This window comes from Crinia signifera, chromosome 9 (assembly GCF_055691185.1).
Source record: "Crinia signifera chromosome 9, ASM5569118v1, whole genome shotgun sequence".
Lineage (NCBI taxonomy): Eukaryota > Metazoa > Chordata > Amphibia > Anura > Myobatrachidae > Crinia > Crinia signifera.
In genome coordinates this window covers 29,984,119-30,001,256 of record NC_139225.1, presented here as the reverse complement: position 1 = coordinate 30,001,256, position 17,138 = coordinate 29,984,119, and the positions used below count along the sequence as shown (strand labels likewise).

The following is a 17,138-nucleotide window of genomic DNA, read 5'->3' as shown; positions in this document are numbered from 1 at the left end:
ACTGTCTCTGACCTATATTTATCAGGTTCTATCAACTGAATAATAATAATAATAATAAAAACAATAATATTATTAACAACACACCTTCTCTGTGAATTTTTGTATAATTTAGGAAATCCCATATTCTGTGGCCTTATACTTTATATGGCTACCAAACTCTTCATTAATTATAATGTCCCCATAATTTACAGCAGAGAGGGCATTGCCCCATGTAGAAGCCCGCATGAATACATACCTGAATTCCTGCAGGACGATTTCTTTTTGATAGCATTTCCAAGCCTTTATCAGATCCTGCCACCGGAGGCGCTGTGACCCCTCCCTCTTTAGTTCAGCCTCCGTCAGATTAAGGGACAGCTTAGCGATAGAGCGGTGATTGGCTAGTATGGCCTGATTTATCATCTAAGAGTATGAAGACACACATAGTACCAGTTATTATAATATGCAATACATACAGCCGACATTTTCTGACATCATTCCGCTATTTTCGAGCCTGTTTTGTGCCTAGATTTTTGTATTTGCATAAAGCATCCAGTAAGATGGACGGAGTGGCAGGGGCTCAAAGATTGGCACGTTCGGATTTGAGGAACCATGTTGATAAGCAATTTCCAGGCCTATGGGACAGCTGGGAACATAAATAAGACAATAAGAATTTTAATGTGAATTGTGAACCGTATATAAGCCACAGGCAGTGGGATGTTCATGTTTATGGGACTGGACATTTTCACTTTGTAACATGACTTCACGAGTGTCGGCTAATTATTTTTAGTAGTGATCAATTATGCCCATGATCAAGTATAGTGGTAACGTAACCCCGAATGGTCCTGCCATTCAATCCACGTGCTGCAATGTCCCATTGGAGTGTTGAGGGGGCACTTTTGCACCCACTCATGCACATTGTATTAAAAGCCCAGTAGCTTGGGGTACGCCCCCAGAGTGATGAAAATGAAACGTATTGTGAGACCACGCCCCCTTCTTCAGAGGTCACACCCCTGTTTGACCAAGCACATGGAAGTGCTGAATTACCAATCCCATGGTCCCCTCCGTGGAATCACTCACCATGGCTTCCTTGTGTATAAACCTATGCACGTCGGGGGGCATTAAATAACAAATATCTTTCAACAGGGTTGTGAATCTTTTTAGCACTTCTGCAATCTGTAAGAAAAAACAGTTACTCTTAATCATCATGAAGAATTGTAAGAATGATAACAATCTTGTATAGACCAGAGTTACAAAGAGATATACTCAATACAACACATGATCAGTCTCCTGTGGACTGAGCTCTGATTGGCCTTCTACATGGTCCTGTCATAATCTAGACCTGAGTGTGTGGGACACATCCCGCTTTCTGTACATTCGCTGTAGCCTACTTACTTCCTTATACTAATGTGAGACTCCACCTGTGTACGGCGGACATATGTCCATCCTACTTACATCTTTTATCATAACGTGAATTGCACTCAAACCATGCTAAGTGTGAAAGATCCATCTGAGACAGATGTCCCACCACCATCTGCACACAACAAATGGGCACAGAGTCTGTATGTTTGCCACCCATAAATGCCCATTTCACTGACCAGTCATGTATAGATCAATCCATATGCACCTACAAACTCTGTCCGTGTGGGTATGCGTGGTCTGGTGCATGTCATTATTTCCCCTCGCTCTCTTCATTTATTTAGGACTGTAAACTCTGTCCCCATAGACCCCCAACACTGAACATTTTTCAGGACTCCTCATACCCCTTTCCCACTGCAGGCTTTACACGTGTAAATGCCGTTTTTTTAGCCTTTTTAAACGGCTAGAGCTGCAGTGGGAAAGCTCCAGGTTGCTTTACACGGGTAACAAATACCGGTTTTTGTTACCCGTGTAAAAAGCAGTGTTTTTAACGTGTAATATCCGTTTTTTCGGCAGTGGGAAAGGGGTAGCCCTTTACCCGTTAAAAAAAAAACGGCATGGGGTCCCCCCCCACTGCCGAAACCAGCACCAGGCTGAAGGAGCCGGGGCTGGTAATAAAAAATCAGGAAACCCGACAAATAGGGGTTCCCTGATTTTTTACAACCAGCCCCAGGCTCCAGGTCCGGGGCTGGTTCCCAAAATACGGGGGACAAAATGACTAGGGGTCCCCCGTATTTTAAGAACCAGCCCCAGGCACAACCAGCCAGCAGGGTAATGCCACAGCCGGGGGACACTTATGATATAAGTTCCCGCGGCCAAAGCATTAACCCTACCGACCAGTCAGCCTGGCCAGGGGCCCTGGGGGAGTGGGGACCCCCCCAATAAAGGGGTCCCCCCCCTCCAGGACTTACCTGACCAGGCTGAAGCCTGGTGCTGTCCCCGGTGACCCTGGAGCGGTGGTCACCGGGCTGATGGTATTGTGTAAAAAATAGAATAAAAACCATTGTCTTTTACTGGTGAACTATGAGTCCCAGCAAGCCTCCCCCGCAAGCTGGGACTTGGAGAACCACAAGTCCCAGCCTGCGGGGCATTAAAGGGCCCGCTGGGTCTTGTAGTTCCACAGTAAAAGAAAGAGTTAAATAAACACACTGACACACGTGAAAAATAAAAGTTTAATACATACATAACACATACATACTGATACTTACCTATCTTGAGCCCGTAGGTAGCCCTGGTCCTGATGTCCTGGTCCGTGTCGGCGTCTGTATCCAGTCGGCATCCCTGTCGGCGACGGCGTCGGCGGTCCGGAGTCCGAAGAAATCCATTTGGGAAGCTGTGGAAGGAAATCCTACTCACCTGTCCCAGCGCGACGTAGTCCAGGTAAGGTCTTTGCAAAAAAAACAAACCGACACCCGAACCAAGCGGACACAGCTGAGAGCCGCACGGTGTTTACATCGTGCGGCTCCGCCCCCGAATGCCGCTATTGGCCGCCTTGCGGCCTAGCGGCCAATCAGGAGCCGCTAGGCCGCAAGGCGGCCAATAGCGGCATTCGGGAGGCGGAGCCGCACGATGTAAACAAACACACCGTGCGTCTCCGTCAGTCCGCTTGGTTCGGGTGTCGGTTTGTTTTTTTTGCAAAGACCTTACCTGGACTACGTCGCGCTGGGACAGGTGAGTAGGATTTCCTTCCACAGCTTCCCAAATGGATTTCTTCGGACTCCGGACCGCCGACGCCGTCGCCGACAGGGATGCCGACTGGATACAGACGCCGACACGGACCAGGACATCAGGACCAGGGCTACCTACGGGCTCAAGATAGGTAAGTATCAGTATGTATGTGTTATGTATGTATTAAACTTTTATTTTTCACGTGTGTCAGTGTGTTTATTTAACTCTTTCTTTTACTGTGGAACTACAAGACCCAGCGGGCCCTTTAATGCCCCGCAGGCTGGGACTTGTGGTTCTCCAAGTCCCAGCTTGCGGGGGAGGCTTGCTGGGACTCATAGTTCACCAGTAAAAGACAATGGTTTTTATTCTATTTTTTACACAATACCATCAGCCCGGTGACCACCGCTCCAGGGTCACCGGGGACAGCACCAGGCTTCAGCCTGGTCAGGTAAGTCCTGGAGGGGGGGGACCCCTTTATTGGGGGGGTCCCCACTCCCCCAGGGCCCCTGGCCAGGCTGACTGGTCGGTAGGGTTAATGCTTTGGCCGCGGGAACTTATATCATAAGTGTCCCCCGGCTGTGGCATTACCCTGCTGGCTGGTTGTGCCTGGGGCTGGTTCTTAAAATACGGGGGACCCCTAGTCATTTTGTCCCCCGTATTTTGGGAACCAGCCCCGGACCTGGAGCCTGGGGCTGGTTGTAAAAAATCAGGGAACCCCTATTTGTCGGGTTTCCTGATTTTTTATTACCAGCCCCGGCTCTTTCAGCCTGGTGCTGGTTACGGCAGTGGGGGGGACCCCACGCCGTTTTTTTTTTTTAAATTCTCCCCCCCCCCCCTATCTTTACACTGCTTAAACGGGTTTTTAAACGGGTAAGTGTGAATGTGACAAAAACAGCTTTTAAACGGTAATTTACCGTTTAAAAGCTGCAGTGGGAAAGAGTCTTTATGGCTCTTACCCGTTTAAAGACCCGTTTAAAAAAAACGGGTCTTTACCCGTGTAGGCAGTGGGAAAGCAGCATCAGACTCACAAGTGAAATAATTAGCAGCACCTGTGAGTCTTTTAAAATGTGTCAGTGAATAATGAGTGCATCTGTGCTCCTGGCGGGTGACCAGAGCTATATGTCAGTGAGTAATGAGTACACCTTTGCACCTGATAGATGACCTGAGATATATGTCAGTGAGTAATGAGTGCATCTGTGCACCTGCTAAGTGACCTGGGAAATGTGTCAGTGAGTAATGAGTGCACCTGCTGAGTGACCTGGGAAATGTGTCAGTGAGTAATGAGTACACCTGTGCACCTGCTGAGTGACCTGAGAAATGTGTCACTGAGTAATGATGAGTACACCTGTGCACTTGCTAAGTGACCTGGGAAATGTGACAATGAGTAATGAGTACACCTGTGCACCAGATAGGTGACCTGGGAAATGTGTCAGTGAATAATAAGTACACCTGTGCACCTGATAGGTGACCTGGGAAATGTGTCACCGAGTAACGAGTGCACCTGTGCACCTTCTGGGTGGCCTGGGAAATGTGTCAGTGAATAATAAGTACACCTGTGCACCTGATAGGTGACCTGGGAAATGTGTCACCGAGTAAGGAGTGCACCTGTGCACCTTCTGGGTGGCCTGGGAAATGTGTCAGTGAATAATGGGTACACCTATGCACCTGATAGGTGACCTGGGAAATGTGTCAGTGAGTAATGAGTACACCTGTGCACCAGATAGGTGACCTGGGAAATGTGACAATGAGTAATGAGTACACCTGTGCACCAGATAGGTGACCTGGGAAATGTGACAATGAGTAATGAGTACACCTGTGCGCCAGATAGGTGACCTGGGGAATGTGTCAGTGAATAATAAGTACACCTGTGCACCTGATAGGTGACCTGGGAAATGTGTCACCGAGTAACGAGTACACCTGTGCACCTTCTGGGTGGCCTGGGAAATGTGTCAGTGAATAATAAGTACACCTGTGCACCTGATAGGTGACCTGGGAAATGTGTCAGTGAGTAATGAGTACACCTGTGCGCCAGATAGGTGACCTGGGAAATGTGTCAGTGAGTAATGCGTACACCTGTGCACCTGCTGGGTGGCCTGGGAAATGTGTCCATGAATAATGAGTACACCTGTGCACTTGCTGGGTGACCTGGGAAACGTGTCAGTAAGTAATTAGTACACCTGCAAACTTGCTGGGTGACCTGAAAAATGTAACCTGTTAGTGGTACTTGAGGACCGAGGTTGGAAACCACCAATATAGGACATGAGTGACGTTAAATCAAGCAGTATTTTACAGGAAAAAATATATAAAATATAAGTTCTATATAAGAAAAGGGATCAAGTTAAAGTCGCAGGAGGGTGCACTTGATGTCGGGCAGCCGCAGTTCACATGAATAGATTAGTATATGAAGGTTGAAGCCCTAGTCGCCATGCTCTGTACCATTCCAGCTATTCCTACTTCTTCACCTGAAGTGTTTGGGGAGAATATATATTACTACTACTTCCATTAGGGGCCAGTGAGGTGCAACAAACAGCCTCACTGCACAATGCACTGCGCCTTCTCTAAGCCCCTGTTCTGCACATTACTTTGATTCGGTTGAAGAGCTTGAATTGTTTTCCTCTGCACCTCTCAGATGTGTTACGGAGGAAACAAGCCAGAAATCTATATAATAAGTTTGAGTGTGTGTGCGTGCGTCTGTAGCATTGCGGGCACACCGTAGCACTCAGAGCCGCCAAATTTGGCAACAAGGTACCTCTGGACCTGGTGGTGTGCACCTCGAAGCCGGTTTTGGGAAATTTCACTTAGAAATGTAAAAAACACCAAGGTTCAATTTGCCTTAATTAATGATCTGGGGGAAAAAATCGACGATCTGGGAAACAGAAGACAAAGGAACACCACCACACCAGTTCATTGCTGTCATTTAGTATGAATGCAAACACATTCTAGCATTATGGTGAAGGCTTTCAACAATTGGGAATAATTAAGGAAATACAAAGGCCGGTTTCACACACTCCGGCTCCTGCCGGACGGTGAAATCCCGCACGGCCAGGGAGCCGTGCAGCACACATTAGTTGTGAATGGACACTATTGTGTCCATTCACACGGGACGGCCACGGCCCGGCCGCACGGTTGCAGCCGGATCCCGCCACTGGAAGGGACGGCTGCCAGGCTGTGGCCATCCCCTCCATGATAATCTACTGTGTGCTGCGCGGCTTCCTGGCCGTACGGGTTTTCGCCGCCCGGCAGGAGCCGGAGCGTGTGAAATAGCCCAAAGACCACACATTGTACACATACACACACACATCACACACAGTGCACCATATATGCACACACATATACTGTATACATAGCACACCACACACACTTACACATTGGCCAGATACACACAACACACACATACATAACACACCACAAGCACTACAACACACCCAAAACCAGTACAACACACAAACACACACACACACACTTATACCCCTTTTACACCAAAAACCCCGGATCCGACATGGCATTTGAACCACGGATCCAAGCTAAGTCGGATCCAGGATTTGCACCGTTTACACTGTGGTGCCTACCTGCAGTGTAGACTGAGATGGCGTTTGAAGATGACATAATCTCCAAGCGCTGGGACCGCGATCACCCCTGCCAGGACCACCGATCATTGCCCTGGGGGCAAGCCCAGCACCCCCTGTCTGCAAGGTGAATGGATGCCGCACACAGACATCCATTTACCTCCTCCCTGACTCCGCTGCTGTCTGCAGAGTACAGCAGACAGCAGCAGAGGCTGTGTGTGACCCCCTTCCAATCTACATACTGACCACAGGATGCTGCGGTCTGGAGGTTGGGCTTCCCCATTGATGTAAACAGGAGCCGGGTCAGATGAATGTGACTGGTAGCAGGTGGGATGAATGTGACATGTAGTGTGACATAGAGGTGCATGTCCCTGCGTCACCCCACCATCTCTGTCCCTGCATCACCCCGCCATCTCTGCCCCTGCATCACCCCGCCATCTCTGCCCCTGCATCACCCTGCCATCTCTGTCCATGCGATACCCCGCCATGTGGCATAATCTGAATTTTGGCTCAATCCAGGTGGCATGATGTGAATTTTTGCTCAATCCGTGTGGCATAATGTGAATTTTGGCTCAATCCGGGAGGCATGATGTGAATTTGGGCTTATTCCAGGTGGCATGATGTGAATTTTGCCTCAATCCATGTTGCATAACGTGAATTTTGGCTCAATTTATGTAGCATAATGGGAATTTTGGCTCTTTCCGGGTGGTATAATGTGAATTTTTGCTCATTCTGTGTTGCATATGGGGAATTTTGGCGACACCCTCTTTTTCTGGAGTGTGCACATAACTTCAGCCTTTAATTTCCCATATCTTACCATACCCCCACTTCCAAATTTCCACTTCGACCATTGTACACACATATTAATACGTAGCGCACCTCACACAATTACACATTGGACAGATACAATACAACACAACACACCACACCACACACAGTACACACACCCACATACACTATAACACACACAAAAACAGTACAACACACACAAACACACACAAAAATAAATGCATCATAGGTGCTAAATCTCAGGAGTGGATGTGGAATTCATCAACACACACAAGCTATCAAGTCAGGAGTGGTGCGTTTCAAACAACAACACCACCCCTCAGAGGCGTAACTAATATTGTGGCGCCCCCCCCGCCAAAAAATTACCTTGCCCCTCCGCATGCCGCCGCCGCCGGCCCCGCATTCAGTCCGGCACCGCAGATAGCCTCCGGGCGCCGTCTCCTGCAGTAATGAAAAATGACACGACAAAATGGCTGCCCCCGTACAGCAGACAGTTTTTTTAGGGATGTTAGAGGAGGCGGCGGCCTCCTCCAGCATCCTTAAAAACTGTCTGCTATTAGGGGGCAGCCATTTTGTCGTGTCATTTTTCATTACTGCAGGAGACGGAGCCCGGAGGCTATCTGCGGTGCCGGACTGAATGCGGTGGCGGCGGCATGCGGAGGGGTAAGGGGGGGTCTGACCAGAGTGCCCGGGCACCGGGGGCGCCCCGCTGGCGCTTGCTCCCCCAAGCAGCCGTGGTGGCTGCCTTACGGTAGCTACGCCTCTGCCACCCCTGATTTCATTGCTGGCATAGAGTATCAATGCAAACACATTCTAAGATTATGGTGGAGGTTTTAATAAATTACAATCTTGAGCCATAAATGCAGCATAAGACAACATTTTACAGCAATTTTGGAAATAAAAAAATAAACCCAAGGTTGTCCCGGGCAACGCCGGGCGGTTCAGCTAGTGGGAAATATAAGACACACACAGACAGAACTCTAAAGGAACTGCTGCTGGGCCTAGACCAAGGGTTCCCAAACTTTTTTGAATCACGGCACCCTAGAGCTTCAAAATATTTTTAAGGCACCCCTAGGCCAAATGCTTCTTCTCGAGAAATTCAGAAAAAAAAAAAAGAATTAAATGAAGTGCATTGTGTTTATATGTCACAGCTATCTGGCGAGGGACAGGATTTGCTTCTGTTTGTCCACATATATTATGATTGGCAGCCACCAGCACTGGTTTTGCCTGGTACATTGACCATAAATAATATGAATTGATCTTGGTCCACCAACCCAAGGCACCCCTGCAAGTGTCCTGAGGCACCCCAGGGTGCCTAGGCACACAGTTTGGGAACCACTGGCCTAGACTATTAATTTACCTGTCTGGCTCGTTCTTCTTCCAGCTCAAATAAGGCATTTTCCATGTCTCTAATCCACTCTCGTCTGCGACAGGATTCATCAGCCACTTGATCCCAAAGTTGATTTAGACACTACATGAAAAAATAGCGTATATAACAAAATCAGCGCACCTGGCAATTGTGCTATATAAAGCGGTCGTGTTCATTCTAGAACCCAGCACCTTTCAAAACCCTGTGCAGTTCCTCTTTCCTGCCAGGCGTGTCGCTCTCTGCTCTTGTGCTTCTCGCACAGTCTGGTCTGAATCTCAGCAGTGGGATACAGGCCAGAGCTACAGCAGAGTGACACCGCAGGCAGGATAGAGGAACTGCATGGTTTTTGAAAGGTGCAGGGTGCTGGAATGATCACTAAAGCTGGATATACATTATGAACATTATATAGATATACGTTCTATGTCACAGTTCATACCCATTCTAAACATTGTACAGGTATACATTCTATGGGCCTAATTCAGCTCCGTTCCAATGGAGAGGAGTTTGCGCATGCGTATTACTGCGCATGTACAAACCCCAGCACCGAACAGCTTTGGCGAGTTATGCATATGCCGGGCCATCCATTGAGGGGAGGGACGGTACTGACCATGGGAACGCCCAGCATTTTATGGGCGTGCCCATGAAATAGATGGGCATTCTCATGGGTACGCAGGGCGAGCAGGTGACATCACAGGACATCAGCATTCGCCTAGTCTTTGGCGCACGCTGAAGGAAATAAAAGTCAGTTGAGACTGACTTTTATCTCCAAAGGCAGGAGAAATCATTCGATGGTCCAGTGTTTGGTAGAGCGGTGATTCAGAGCCAACATGAATTACCCCCCATGTCACAGTTCAGAACTTCCTTTCATACTACAGTGTAGAGCTTTATTGTAAATCAAATATTACAATATAGAGAGAACCATAATGCAGAGAAAAATTGGGCGCATGTAGCCCATTAGAACCAGTGATACCCCCAGGGCTGCAGAATCTGGAGCTGCCCTGAGCCTATCACAAAATAAAGGAAGACTCTAAGGGAGGCATGCTTGTGGAACTTTGGGCCTATGAGTAGGTTGACATCACACCAGCAAAAATGTGGCCGAATTCCCTAACACGCACCGGTGCTTACAAAATATGCATCTCTGAGTGTTTAAGGATTTCATTTTTGGGGGGCAGGGTGGGGGGGGGGGGGGGGGGGAGTTTACACATGCAAAACTCGCATATGTCTGAATTAGAGAGATTATACAAGTACAAATAATACCGAACAGTTTTTGTTCAACGTAAGGGCGGTGGATGCAAACTTGGGAGAAACTGAGACATAAGGCTCTGTCACATGTTCCTGTCGTAAACCGAGCGCTTCAGCACCTGGAACCCGTCATGTGGGAAAACACACTCCATGTGCGCATTTTTCAGCCATTTTGCGCTATCCGTTTGGCTGCCTCTGTGTCTAGCACCCACTGGTCTGTGGCTTGACCCGGTGGGTGGCATGCAGAGGGGTATGGCAGCGCAGGGTCGGGTAGCGCTGGTGGGCAGGGTGTCCCTGCAGTGTATGTGAAATCAGCTACGGGGTCCCTGCAGCAGATGGGAACTACTAGATCCCATCCTCTGCAGGGACCCCGCCGCTGATCTCACATACACTGCAGGGAACTTCTGCTCGGCGGTAGCTGCGATGTGTAATGTGTGACGTCGTTGATGTCCCTCTGACCCCGGCCTCCTCCGCAGCAGCAGCAGTAGCGCAAAATGTATCACAACTGGACTATGTTGAAGCCGGTGCTGGCAGCCGGAAGGATAATGATGATGATGATGGCGGCGAAAGCGTTCCCGAGCCGCCTGGCGCACGCGCTGTCATGGTCAAGCAGGAGCCAGGCGATGACTCTGACATGGATGAGGTACCTATGGCAGGAGGAGAGGGGTGCCGGCACTGGGGATGCGGTGTGCTCTGGGGCGCACACACACTCACACTCTACAGCTGTTCACAGGCACCATGCTGCTATGTGCAGCATGTGTGTCATATAGCCAGCTCTCACCATAGGTTCTTACACAGTGGGGACAATATGAGCATGCCATGCTAGTGGGGGCAGAAGGGGCCTATCCTACTACATGACATGGTACACTTCTACTGTGCTGTACGTAGACCTCTCCCCATTACTATGGATCCCTTTTATATCTAGCCTCAGTCATGTTATGTGTAGGCCTCTGCTATATGTAGGTCCCTGCAGAAGGTCCCTGCAGCGTGTCGGTCACTGCGGTGCGGCACGCCCCTATATTCCTTTATCCCATGCCAAACTTGGGAGGTGTGCATTAGGTGTGAGGAGCATTGCAATGTGTGGAATAATGTGGCAGGCATTACAGTGTGCAGCGTATTACGCAGGGGCAGTACGGTGTGCGGCACAGTATCAGGGGCATTGGTCAAATTTTAGTAGCTCTCCGGAAGGTTTTTTTAGTCTTTTTTTGTCGCGAGTAGCTCTCGCTCAATTAAGGTTGGAGACCACTGCTCTAAAGAATACTGGTTGGGCCCAAAATATGGCCATGTCTATATATTGCAATGTAATTTAAAGCAGATGCACTTTTGATATACATGTTTTGTAGTATTAATCTTCAATGGCCTTCGTGTTTAGCTTATTATGTATTTGCACTGAGGGGCACTGTTCATGTTGCTGTTTATAAAGAGGTTTAGATGCTAGCAAAAACCCAAGCCTGGTAATAAAATGGTACGCCTTCAGTCTACTGCCAGGGGATCAGTGCCAAAATCCTATATAAACATATCCTCCTCATTGTCAGATCAGAGAGAACATTAGAACTAAATAACATGAACATCAGAAACTTACTATCATTGTGAGGGTTTGGCTGTCTCTCCAGTCCTCACATTGCAGGAATAAAAGTTCTGTCTTCTTATCGGACTCCGAGATCTTTTCCTGAAGAACCTTCCCGACCTCCAAGACCAAGGTCTCCATTTTCTGGAAGCCAACAAGGTAAACCACAGATGAACGACTGCTCTGGATTTCCCCAGATGCCAAATGAGGACAATGTATGTATTATTACCTTGCTAATGGTAGCTAGATCCCGCTGCAGGCTGGAGACTGCATTGTTATGTCGGCCTTGTCTGTTAGAGGTGATACGCTGTAGTATATCACTGTCTTTCTTCTCAGGAACTTGGATTAATGCACACAAATATATTTACATACGTATTAAAATATAAAATATGTGAATTTTAATATAGCATAATTATTACACTTAAATGAACATGCAGTTTACAATAAGTTTGCATCAAAATGGCAGCAATTTGCACATGGGTACTTTACATTGGTTTCGCAGTGGTGGCAGCCATTTTGTGCAGGTGTGTCAGCCTATCAATTCACTAGGATCTAATGGTATCACTGAGACATGGTGTCAAAATGACAGGGTCAGACTATTGGACTTAAGTGTCCCCAACCTTCCAGCATGCAACAAAATGGAGCAGCCACGAGTCATTTTGTATGTTGGGCAGCCGAGCAGAGTGATGGGAGAGCTGTTCAACTAACCCACATCTCTGAGAGCCAGGCAGTTGAGCAGAGCGTCAAGATGCAGAGCTGTTCACCTAACCCAGACATGTCCAAAGTCAGGCCCGGGGGCCAATTGCGGCCCATGCTGTCATTTCAAGCGGCCCGCAGCCTCCAGCTTCCAGAGCATCAGATGAGGGAAGCACAGGACACTAAAGGTGGCACCTTTACCTTGCTGTCTGCTGCAGTGAGGAGGTGCCGGCCGCCACAGTCAGATGTGTTTGGCATCCTACCCCTGCTACTGCAATCGTATATCACCCTACTCCACAATTACAGTGACAGCAGTGTTTGGGGAGGAGGGCAGCAAGGGGGAAGCTTGCTCCCGTAACATGCAGAGCGGAGGAGGGCAGCAGCGGGAGCCCAAGTCTCCTGTCCTTGCAGTGCCTGCTTTGCCTCTCCTTCCCCTTGCTCACACAAGGGGCTAGGATACATACAGAGAAGGGAGGGTACAGAGTGGGGGACATACAGTGAAGGAGGGTCAGGCTAGGGGACATACAGTGAATGGAGGCAGTGATGGCCATTCAGAGAAGGGGGAGCAGGGGCAGGCTGGGGGACATACAGTGAATGGGGGCAGAGTGGGGTACATAGTGAATGGAGGTCATAAATTGAAAGAGGGTCAGGCTTGGGGACATACAATGAATGGAGGCACTGATGTACATTAAGAGAAGGGGGGCAGGCTGGGGGGCAGAGTGAATGGGTGCAGAGTGGGGAACATACAGTGAAGGAGGGTCAGGATGTGGGACATACAGTGAATGGGGCAGAGTCGGGGACCATTCTGATGTGATTAATGATTCAAAGAATGTCAGGCTGAATGGTTGGCCCCCACATATTTACACTTCACCAAATCTGGCCCTCGTCGCAAAAAGTTTGGACACCCCTGACCTAACCAGTCTCTGACAGCCAGGCAGCTGAGCAGAGTGCCGAGAAGCAGAGCTGTTCGCCTAACCCACATCTCTGAGAGCCAGACAGCTGAGCAGAGCACCGATAAGCAGAGCTATTCGTCTAACCCCCATCTCTGACAGCCAGGCAGCTGAGCAGAGTGCCAAGAAGCAGAGCTGCTTGCCTAACCCCCATCTCTGACAGCCAGGCAGCTGAGCAGAGCACAGAGAAGCCGAGCTGCATTTGCCAGAAGTGCCAGCCCTGTCACCGGATCCCAAACAAACCATTAGTTTTCCCAATATTACCCCATCTGGAGTCTATTTTATACCCACAGCCTCCCATATGTTTACAGGTCTAGAAGGGTCCAACTACCACAAAAGGTGCCCCAAACGTTTCAAGTACATCCAAAGCTTGATAGAGATATGTCCTTCTACAGCTAGCCTAGGAAACGCCAGGAGGCTGCGCTGATTAAGCTGATATTTAACACTTATATCACTGTGTGTGACTGAGTCTGTATACAAAGTACAATGGAACTTTGCATGGAAAAAAGCCACAGGTTTAACCCTTTGTTTGCAAATTAAAAGACTTGGGGATGTTCAGACCAGGCCGTGCGATAATCGATTGACTGCACATGCATACGGCTCAGAGTATGCATGTGTGAGGCCATCCTGCAATAGAATCCGGCTACTTTTTTTTTTTTCGCTGGCCATACGCAAGTTGGTTGATAGGAAGCTGGTATCTGTGTGGGTCACTGGCTGTTTTGTGGAAGGGCTTTTGACTTGTGTTAAAACAGAAATTAAACGCATCAATAATTCAGGGGCGTAACTATAGCACCGCAGCCCCCGCCACCGCGGGGGGGCGCCGGGGGCTGCGGTGCTATAGTTACCTACCCCCCAATCCCCCGCAGACTTACGTATCTTGCTGGTCCCGGCGGCTCCGTTCTTCTGATGAGGACCACAACAAAATGGCCGCCCCCATATAGCAAACAGTTCTCTGAAACTGTCTGCTGTACGGGGGCGGCCATTTTGTGGTGGTCCTCAGCAGATGAACGGACGGAGCCGCCGGGACCAGCGCGATAGGTAAGACTGCGGGGGAGGGGGTTAGCATAGGCGGCGGGGCGGCCGGGGGGTGCTCGACGGGGCGGCGGCGGGGGGTGGGTATGGGCGCCCCCCCCCCTAACGGCGGGGGGGGGGCGCCCAAAACGTAGCTACGCCACTGCAATAATTCTATGCTTTTATTACACTCTGTTTGCTTAAATACTGTTATTATTGCTGCAGGTGGTGTTAGCTTGTTGCCACTGCGTATGAGGCCTACCCTTTGCGATAAGCAGCAGGTGTTTGTTAGAAGCAGCAGCCATTTTGTCAACTATGACTTGCATAAAAACATTATAAAATGGCTGAAGATTTAGAACTGTGCTGGAAGAGTGATTTCTTATAGAAAATAGTTTTTGAATTTATAAGCTTAAGAATGCCAGTATTGACAGTACAGAGAGCGAGGACATCCAGCTAGTCTCCACAAACTTATCAATAATATGGGAACAGGGCCACAAATGCGTAGACCCCACACGTGCGAAGACCCCCAAGGCCACTGAATCTTTCCCTAGTAACAAGGAAGTTGGGTGTTGGGTTAATTATGACATCATGATTGAAAGCAGAGCTTGCCAATAAGACTCAATGCGTATGAGTAATTAATTAATGTGTTTAAGGTAGAGAAGGAAGAGGAAGGCAGCCAATCGCAGGCCTGCAATATTTTTGCATGTTTTTTGCAGCCTTGCACAGGGCGGGATTTCAATGCGGCTCGATGGCGGCTATCTGATCGCAGGGCTCTAAAGATTAGCAGCCCGGCGATCAGCTCTGAATAACCTCCTCAGTCCCAGATATACAAGGGTAATATATAAAAATGAGCAAGAAGAGCCTTCTGGTGCATTCTAGTTATGTTGCACTGCAACTAGGGCGCACATTCAGCATAAAAGCCTTAATATATACACTACTAGAGTCTGAGGAAACTGTCCGATTATATATAGCGAGAAACGCGTCAAGGAAAAGAGCTTCTGCTAGCCCTTTGTGCCACCCAGGAGCCCCTCATCACCTTTGCTACTCCCATAGAGACTTGCCATCACTGTTCTCCCTACTGCGGCAATTAAAAATTCCACCTTCCTAACCTGAGGACTTGCCTCCCATCTATCCAGGGCCCGTCAGGAAACTGATGTGCGGCGCTGAGGGCTGACCCGTAGCAGGTGGGATACGGCGAATCATCACCGACACAGTGCCTGCCAGAAATGTGGTGTGCGGCTTCAGAGGACTGCTTACCCCAGACGCAGTTCATTCGGCGCCCGTCAGGAAACTGATGTGCGGCGCTGAAGGTTGATACACAGCAGGAGGGATAGAGATAACTGCACTGATATAACCCCTACCAACAACGTGGTGTACAGTTGCAGAAGACCCTTACTTCAGACGAAGCCGAGAAATCCACATATCGATAAACAGACGCTGCTATGACCCGGTAAGCTCCTAACACCTGTGTGGAAACACTGTTTACGTGGAGACTATAAAATCATCAAAGGTCCGCAACCTATCTGCCTCCAAAGAGGGACAAGTGGTGAGATTTCTGCTTTGGGAATATAATACTCAAGTATAAATATATATGCAATTGCTTTTCTAACAGAATTTACATTGACTGTTGGTTCCTGAGAATAGAGACTGTGCAACCAATACGGCTCTTGGGACATTATCAATTGGCAAAAGGATATTTTGCCTAAGGGGAAACCATACCTGACAGGTTTATTATAAGGTTCATATTAATAAACGTATTTTTAATTATTGTCTTTTAATAAAACTTTATATATTGGTATACATGCGCTCTCTTTAGTTTTGTTCCCTTGTCTTTTTAACTGTTGTTACCTTGGGAGCTGCACATATATACCAAGTATTAGCACTCTTAAACAGTTGAGTGTCTAGAGGTTTTTTTGCACCTGAATTATTATTAATTTGTAGTTCTCACAGGACCAGCAGCACCAAGAGGACGGTTTGGCAAAAAGGTCTGAGGGCACATCAGCTGGCCGGCCTACTATCTCCTGGGTGTTGGCCAGAAAAAAAACTAACTCCTCCTCTTTTCTCTATTCTGCTGCGTCTCCTCCCATCACATGACTGCTCTCAGTAACGTCTGACGATGTATCGAAGCCTCATGTATAGACTGTGCATTATATTAGAAAATATTTTAAGGTGCTAAATTCTTAAAAAATCTGATTACCCAACATTGACACTGAAATCATGATGGTTTTGCTAATGAAGGGGGATATTTATCAAACCTTCAGTCTGAACTTTTATTTGCAACGGAGATAGCCCGAAAACGGGGTGGCCACTGACCTCATGTGACCTCAGCTGCCGTCCCCGAGCAGGCATTGACCCACAGTTTTCATAGAGACGCCAATAAAACTCTGCTGCTGGCCCCTGCCCTCCCCCCCCTTCCCGTACGAATGCCTCAGCGAGTGTGATACTCACCGAAGGCATTCGCACAGGGGGTCTGCACATGCTCATGTACAGCCCAGCAGCATTGGAAACGTGGCTGAATTCGACCCCGACCGATTAAACCTGAATCAGTCCCTCAATAATATCATAGCTAGAATCTGATTGGCTGCAACACCTCCGCTTATTCTCTTGAGAAAGTTTTAGAAATCTTCCTTTTAAAAATGCAAATATAGTAAAACCGGTAAAACTTTATTTGCAACGAATTCATTTAACAGTAGAACTGGGAGGGTTGGGATCGTTTGGTCGAATGCATTATGGTCGAATGTCATTACATCGAATCCATTAGGTCGAATTGCTAAAAGGTCGACATGATTCTAGAGACAAAAAGGAGGTTTGCTACTCGCACAGGACCCTCGTGAATGCTGAGGACGGCGGGTGGACCCCCAGGTAATGTATACTGTAGACGTTTC

At 48.3% G+C, this 17,138-nt stretch overlaps 1 protein-coding gene across 3 annotated transcripts in view; it reads right to left on the bottom strand.

Moving 5' to 3' along the window:
• Positions 1-17,138, bottom strand: part of CCDC180 (coiled-coil domain containing 180) — a 91,021-nt gene that overhangs the window by 35,155 nt on the left and 38,728 nt on the right. For all 3 annotated transcript variants that reach the window (XM_083158670.1, XM_083158669.1, XM_083158671.1), the window contains exons 5-9: positions 11,826-11,935; positions 11,612-11,740; positions 8,779-8,889; positions 1,057-1,152; positions 236-399 (exon numbers count right to left, since the gene is read on the bottom strand). In XM_083158670.1, coding sequence (XP_083014796.1) covers positions 236-399; positions 1,057-1,152; positions 8,779-8,889; positions 11,612-11,740; positions 11,826-11,935 — 610 coding nt within the window. The remainder of the gene's footprint in view (positions 1-235; positions 400-1,056; positions 1,153-8,778; positions 8,890-11,611; positions 11,741-11,825; positions 11,936-17,138) is intronic.